This window comes from Pinus tabuliformis, chromosome 1_2 (genome assembly GCF_031772625.1).
Source record: "Pinus tabuliformis cultivar Carrire ecotype Pingquan chromosome 1_2, CPIR1, whole genome shotgun sequence".
NCBI lineage: Eukaryota > Viridiplantae > Streptophyta > Pinopsida > Pinales > Pinaceae > Pinus > Pinus tabuliformis.
Window position 1 is genome coordinate 421365252 of NC_142298.1, and position 8263 is coordinate 421373514.

At 37.5% G+C, this 8263-nt stretch overlaps 1 protein-coding gene across 2 annotated transcripts in view; it reads right to left on the reverse strand.

The window, feature by feature from the left end:
• The window catches only part of LOC149206135 (protein root UVB sensitive 6-like), a 226005-nt gene extending 219931 nt beyond the window's left edge, over nt 1–6074 (reverse strand). Inside the window, exon 1 of one of the 2 annotated variants that reach the window (XM_089395325.1) lies at nt 5231–6069. In XM_089395325.1, coding sequence (XP_089251451.1) covers nt 5231–5590 — 360 coding nt within the window. In that variant the 5' untranslated portion in view covers nt 5591–6069. Of the gene's footprint in view, nt 1–5230 lie in introns of both variants that reach the window. The other variant, XM_089395326.1, reaches the window with a different exon arrangement.
• Between the last annotated feature and the right edge of the window lie 2189 nt (nt 6075–8263).

Genomic DNA, 8263 nt, shown 5'->3' on the forward strand with positions numbered 1-8263 from the left:
TTGTTGTTCCTTTTGATGTAGGAACAGAGATAAAGTAACCAGCTTTATTTTCTTTTAGCCTGGTTGACCCATGAGGTTCAACAGCTGCTAGGAAGATATTTCCTAGAATACAGTCGACTGGTATTTCTGCTACTGCAAATTTCAAATTGATGCAGTGATGATCAAAACAAATAGAGGCCTTGGGAACTTCATAATTGAGCGTTTTGTTACCCAATCCTACAACTCTTCTTGTTGCAGAAATCCAATACTTTGCTGGTATCACTTTTTTATTTAAAATGTTCACATCAGCTCCTGAGTCAAGGAGTGCTGTTAGTGCAAACATTTCTCCTTTTATGCAGATATTCACCTTCACATGATGTTGTTGGTAGGAAATAGCAAGAATTCTCATTTCTTGAAACCCAAAAACAGGATCTTTCCTTCCTTCAATGATTTCAAGATTTGGATTGGAATCTTTAGCATATTCTTCTGTGTCCCATGAGTGAGAATTTTCTTCCACAGATTGCTTTCCCTTTTTAATTTCAGCAAGTTGGGATTTCAAAGCAGAGATTTCAGATTTAATGTTATGGATCTCTCTACTTACCTCCCCCAAGGTGAGTGAACGCACCTTGCCTGGCTTCTCTTGATGTCGCTGGAAAGATCTGGTATTTCTTTCAAAAGAAGCATCAACAAATAATGGTTTTTTTCCTGTATTCCTGGAAGAACTGGATTTGAGCTGATCCATGAATGCCTCTGTCAGCCGATTCTTCATTTCTCCATCCTCCATTGCTCGAATCTGAGAGAGAATTTTTATCTCATCTTCCTTTGTAGCAGCCATTAAGACTTTTTCTTTCTGTGGTCTGAAGGATATTTCTTCATAACTGGAGTCACTATATGATTCTGAATCAGAATCATAATACATATGACAAGCACATTCTTCTGACTCTGGACATGAACAAGACTCTGGTTCTGGACATGAACAAGAATCTGGTTCTGAACATGAACTATCTTGTATATGAGCTTGTAATTCTTCTTCACATGAAGAACTATAGGAGTCAAAAGACGACTCTTCAAGTTGCTGCTGCTGTATTTGGTCTTTGATTACCACATTCGGGCAGCATTCTGTTCTATGAGTGCAGCGCACTTCATGCATTGTATCTGTCCCTCTGTTTTGACAGTTTTACCTCTCTGAAATGAGGCTTGGGACTTCTTCCCTCTATTCTTCTTTAATTCTTCTCCTTCTGGACATCTTGAGGATGTATGTCCAGTTTTGCCACACAACCAACAAGTGAGTTTGTTCCACTTTTCTTGCATTAATGTGTGTAAATGGATGTCAGAGGGTTTATAATAGTGTGTCCTTGGGACATACCTGTAGTAGCCTTTCTTGGCTTTAGAGGAGCGGCCTTTATATTGCTGAGAAGGCTTTCTTCTTTCTTTGTAGACTTTAGTAGTCTGCTTATACTCCTTTTTAGCCCTTTTCTTTGCTTTCCTTCTCTTGACCAGAGGGTCATCAATTGTGAGTCCATATTTACTACAGATGGACTTTCTATCTGGAAGCTTATCAATGTTTTTGTAATGTGAGAATAAATCTAACCCCAAGTATATGATTCAAATGGCAACTGGAAAACTTCTTGCAACCTGATATAATCAACAAATCTGGATGGAAGAGCAGCAAGATATACCTATTTCCATAACAGATTCTTTGAATCTTTCACTTCATAGATTCTTTGCATCCAATCTCGGTGAAAGTCTTCATATTGTGACATCTTGTGGCACTTGAGATTCATGAGGATAACTTCATGCTTATCTGCAATCTTCGTTTCACTGCCACACCAGTGTTCTAAGATCATGGAGGTTAAAGCTCCAATCATGTTGCTTGTAGTTGAGCCATATGAATTGTGAATCACATCTCCTGCTTCATCTTTAAGCACTTCAGCGTCTATTTTTATCAGTAATGTTGGAGATGATTCAGTGTCCCACCACCTAAGCAGTGTTCCTGTAAAACACTAAATAATGGTCTTGCATGCTTCAATTTCAGTCTTGCCTCTGAGACACATGAGTTTATATTCTGTAAACATCATATCTATTAATTGTCTAATCTGACCAACACTCAGATTATCAATATTCCATTCTCTGTGTGATTCAGGGAAGAAAGTATGAGCTTCAGGAAGCTTGCCTTTTCCTTCAAGATCAAGTGCAGGATATTTATTGAACCTACTTTCTAGAGGTTCATATATGGGAAGAATCTGAGAATCAGATTCTTTGTTCTCTTCTTCTTCTTCTTTGAATAAAGAGGCAATGGTAATTTTTTCTGTGGCCTCTGTTTTTTCTGCAGAAGATGTGGCTACCTCTTTAGGAAATAATGCCAGGAACCTGTTGATTGGTTTAACAGGATCTTGAATCTTGATATTTCTTTTGTAGAGAAAAGAAGTGGGAACTGGTTTATCAGTTTTAGACAGGCTCATCTTTTCAACCTTTTCAGTTAAACCAGTGATTAAGCTTTTAGTAGTACCCATGTGGTCTACTATCTTTTCCTCTACTTCTTCTATCTTATTTAAAGATTCTTTGGCATAAGATCTAACAACAGATGAAGTATACTGTACATTATTGAGATTTCTGTTAACCTCATTCAGAGAGACTTGAACAATGTCAAACTGTTCCTTTATTTCCACAGTCTTTGCTGAATTTATTTCTAAGCCTTTTATTGCTGTATTGGTCCAGTTGATCTGTTCACTGGTCTTTTGAATTCTTCCATCTATTCGTAAATCATCTTTTTGAACCAAAGGGATGGCCTTTGCTGCATTCTGATTCTCTCCTATGATAATTCCTCGATAAGGGGGGAAAGTAGATGGAGTCTCTACTCTACTGCCATCTAAAGCAGTCCAAGCATGTTTGGTGGATGATGAAGAAGATGATCCAGTTAACACAACTTCAGGGGAAACATTCCTTTTCCATTCATAAAAGGAAATCCAGGAATTTGTGACTTCCATGTAATGTTTCCAATCCTCGGATAATCTAATTTTCTCCTCAATGGTATGATTAAGACCAAACTACTCTGCTTCTAGATGGGTGAATAAGTCCTAATTCAACATGGCTTTCATCCATTTGGAACTTATTTCTGATTTCAAGCAGCCATTCATCAGAGTAAAGAACTTGTGCATCTCCATGACTGCAGGCTTTTTACAGTCATCAGGAACAGGGCCAAATCTACATGAAGGGATTAGACCCTTTGCTTGCTCTAAATAGCCTAATCCATATTTAGGCTTAGCTAGCCTCATTGTACTGTACATTTTTGTCAGTCTGGGATCTTCTCCTTCTAGGGTGATAATCTCATGCATCATCAAGACATGGTCAGACTCTGGCTCATGGGGAAAGGGATGTCTGAACATTTTGGATTCGGGCATGGATTGACTGATGTTGAAGGAGGGGCTTCTCTGGTCCTCGGATGATGATTCTCATGGATGACAGATTCAACAAGAGTGCATAGATTTACGGCAGACTGGCACTCAGGACATTTGACTTCTAAAGAATTGAAATTTACAAGCTGGGCAAATTCGAACAAAGAAATATGTTTACAAGAAACTGAGCTAGAACAAGCGGTATCAACAGTGGATGGATCACGGTAAAAACAGGAATTTTTACAGGCTCTGTCAATTCCTCTGTAGTCAATAGTGGATCTTCTTGGGAAAGATAGAACGACAGAGGATTGGTTCTCTTGGATATCAGCTGAGGTTATTCTTTTAAGAGCTGGAGGCTTGGGATTAGAAACTACCCAGTGTTCAGGGAATGTAAGATCTTCCCAATGGATTGTCTGATGTTCTATTTTCTGATTTTTAGAATCTATTAGAACAACGACACTTGCTTTTGAATCTCTACTGGGTGTATGGCGTATAGCCGGCCATAAGGTGTTTGTGTGCCGGAAACATCCTCTGGATTGTATGGCTATGTTATGTCTTTTCTGGTGCATATCAAACCCTGAGGTTTGGATCTGCAACTGCAAGATCTGATCTATTGTTTCGTCAAAGACATAGACTGAGAAATTAGGATAACAGTCGAAATATACTGGGCCATGCGACAGAGGGGCGACTATACCTCCTATTAGGGAATCGGTATATTTGTTATGAGTAAGATCTCTGACTGTGGCTAGCACGAAAGTGTTTAGCCCCTGGTGAGTCAAAGGATTGATCCCGATCCTTATGCATCCCAAGTGCAGATATTTTGTTTTTAACCTTTTTGCTTCGGCCTGTAAAGTCTTTGGATCCAAAAGAGGGATAGACTGGATATTGTTAGAATTCTCTTGAATCTGACTAATAGACTCCTTTATACTAATTCTAGTGGCGGCTTTTAAATGAAATATAGACAAATCATCATAAACTTCTGATGCAGAGATACTAGGTAATTGCCATCGAGCAGAGGGCTGTGGCTCTTCATATTCTAGTTCAGCTTGATTTAAGACTCGACTAGAACTTGATGCAAACATGTCCCTGAGGGGATTCTCTGTGGCGGATGACTCTTTGTCTTCTAATTCATGGAAGGATACAGACTTCCTGAATGGATCCATTGATGTGAGTGATGATTTAGAATACCAACCTCTTGAACCAGACGTTACTGGCTCCAATACCAATTTTATGCAAGTGCTTCCACAAAGCTTGCTACAGTGCTACTACAGGGAGGAATTAACAGAGGATGAGCTTCCAACCAGACCGTCATTTGTCAGATTAATTATTGGATCCTAAATGAGAGAAGACGTAAGATTAAAGGAAGGGACCTACTCCCTACTGTTCAGAAGTCTAATCAAATCGCTTTTCAAATTATGGTTTTGAGAACTTAATTATTGGATCCTAAATGAGAGAAGACGTAAGATTAAAGGAAGGGACCTACTCCGTACTGTTCAGAAGTCTAATCAAATCGCTTTTCAAATTATGGTTTTGAGAACTCACAGCTAACTCGATCAAAGCTTTAAGGAATAAAAAAAGGCCAACAATCCCCTTGTGAAAGACACGAGAAGAAGTTAAAGAAAGATTAAAAGGCAGAGACCATAATTTTCCAACCCTATTAGCTCGACAGGACTCATCAGCTTGGATGCCATAAAACTACCAGTAGAAGGTTCAAATCTGGCTGAGTTTGTACTACCCTTCTCTAGTCAGATAAATGAAACCAGCTTTAGAAAACAGCATGAAATACTCTGAGCGAAAGGAAGCATTTAAGAGTAAAGCGGTTATGAACAAGGAATTCACTAGAAAAAGAGGAATACCTGCAAGGGATTATACGACGAATGCATCTGTACTGCGTGAAGATGGTGAGCAGTGCCAGTTCCCCTGCGCTCCTGCTTGGCCAGATACTTATAGTGTTTTCCATCCAAGACCTCCCAGCACACAACATGGCCGTCGACCAGCGCAGGTTGTATATCAGTGAGGGGACCTTTAACCATAACCTGTGGCTCTGTGGATGACTTACGGAGCATTTCAGGTGCGATCCTGGTAGATTGAGGCGAGGCGAGGTTGGCACTGAGCCGCACTGTTTCTCGCATGAGAGTTGCGGCATCTTGCCTTGCTGAAAGCCTCTGCGCAGAAGAACCCTTCACCTGTATAGGAATAGGAGGAGAAGGAGCCATTGATACTCTAATTTCTAGAGTACTACTCCTGCTTCTTCTTCTTGCTTACGCATACAATGCAGACAAGGAAAATCAAACTCGAAATGTCTTTGTGCCGGGCCTGGTTTTTTATTTATCGCTCAAGGTTGGAAAGTGTCGATACAGTTGGCTTTGCTCTCCATGTGACACATAAGCCCCCTCGGTGTTTTTCTCAATTTCAAATACATATTTATGTAATGAACATCGATTGCATCGTCCACCCCCATTGTAGCTGTCAATTAGGGTTACCATCAGAGATTTCTCTCTCGGCAGTCATTGCTGAACTGCCAACTGCCAACCAACGGAGAAGCAAAGTCAGTCAAGCAAGCTCTAATTCCTTCCTTTCTTCCTCAAGAGAAGGCCTACATTTATGTCTGCACCATCGACTTGGCGTCTGGTGGTTAAATGTGGCTTGCCGCACAGATGGGCACAGATGGGATTCTTTATAAATGACATTTGTGGTTGCAACTAATCTGATTTTTATGCTCCTGTACATTTCACATGATGGTACGTCACCGGCTCTATCACCGACTCCATGCCTTTTGCAAGATTTCGATGCGACAAAATGTAAATAGATTATCATGTGCATCATTCTCTTGGATGGGCTTTTCTTTTTTTCTTTTTTATTATAAATGCAAATGATGACTAAGGTCAAATAGCAGGAGGCTCCACGGAAACAGTGCTTGCAAATTTTGAGTTTAGTTTGGTTTGACTTTTTAGTTATTAATATTTTTAATATTTTCAGTTACCGCAGTTTTTAGGTGAGGAGTTCGCGATGCATTCGTGTTGATTAGGATAGGGGCTCAGTGAAATTTTGAGTAAATTATAGTATAATTTATGCAATATTCACTTTCATCTCTTTTACCCAACTCCTTGACATATGAAGTGAGAGTGGAAAGTGGAAAGAAATATTAGATAAATTATAAAGGCTTCACCATAATGTATTTATAAATATAAATTTGATTTTAATTATTATGAGTAAATTTGACTTTAATTATTAAGAAAATTTTAAAGATGAAAAATTATTTTGAAGTTTAAAAATTTTGGGAAAAAAATAAAGAGAAATATTAGATAAATTATAAAGGCTTTGCCATAATGTATTTGTAAATTTGATTTTAATTATTAGGAAAAAAAGTAATATGGAAGATTATCTTGAAGTTTAAAAATATTGGGAAAAAAAAGAAGAAGTTGGTGATTTTTTTTTGAAAAATCATGGAAAATTATATTAGCCCCTAAAAATTTTCATGTGTTATTAGTTATTATGTGCATTAGGATAAGGTGTTTTAGTAATGTATTCATGTTGATTGAGGGTGGGGAATGGAGGAAATATTAAGTAAATTATAATCACAGGTGAGGAAAAATATTGGGTAAAATGGGTGGAGGAAAATATTGGATAAGTTATATTATAATTTACTTAATATTACACTCTCATGTGAGGGTAGGGTTGGAGAAATATGAGATCCAAATCATTTATTTTAGTGTATGGTTTGTTACTTTAGAAAATAATTTAAAAATTGTTATATGAACGAACATGGTTATTTGAGATGATATTGTTGGGCCTTTACATAAATTTGGGCAATGGTTCATAAATATTTCAAATTCACCAATGTTTTTGTTTGTTTGATTATTTTTGTGTTGATTGGGTTGATGTTTTTTTCAAAAAGATTAATCGCCATTTACCATTAATAGTCACCCATTGAGTTATAGCATGCAAGGCTATGGTGGTGTGGTCACCACTACATTATAACATGCAAGGCAAAGTTGGTGGCATCTCTACTCTTTATCTATAAGGTTCCTTCCCATAGTTTCTTATATTAATCTTGCTTGTTAACTAATTGGCCATAAACCCAAAACATGATATCTCCATCAACAAGGAGTTGATCTCCATCCCAACTAGGCACACTTGAACTAGAGTCGACACCTACTAATAAAGACAAAAATATGTTTATTCAAAACAAAATGAAGACAAAGACAAAAATGGTAAGCTCTCCGCATATTTTTAATAAATTGTTGGTTATTGTGATTTTTGTTGGTTTATATTGCTTACAGGTAAATAGGTAAAACTACTAGCTATTATGATTGCTTGCGAGTGAATGGAGAGAATTACTAAAAAAACTAACTAAACTTACCAATTATGAGTGTGATTTTGTGGAAAACTTGAAGGGATTTATGTTACTTATAGCAAGAAGGACCATTGTATTCCATTACAAGCACTCAACACAATAGAGGAGATCTGTGGCGAGTATTCACATTTACTATAAGTGCTCTTGATTATTGGAGTATTCACTACCACTTAAATATAAGACTCATCTCTTCCTTTTACTAGTTGTGCCTCATCAAAAGCACCAACTTTTGGTCAGTGCTAATACACCAACATATATGAGAAAGTAGAGTTGTAACAAGAGAATTTATTTCTCTATCTAGTACTAAGAACATGTATCTAAGGTGTTCTTTCAATGATAAGGAGAATGAATGAATAGAATGTTTATGTGGTTCAATAGTGACTTTATGATACCTATACCTACTAAAACGAAATTTAAGAACGTGTTATTTTTGCCTCATTTTGTCCTTAACAACACATACTCCTCAAATCTACTATTACTTAAAAAATGAAAAACAATCTTGTGTTTTCCAAGAATTGCTCACTGTCCTTGA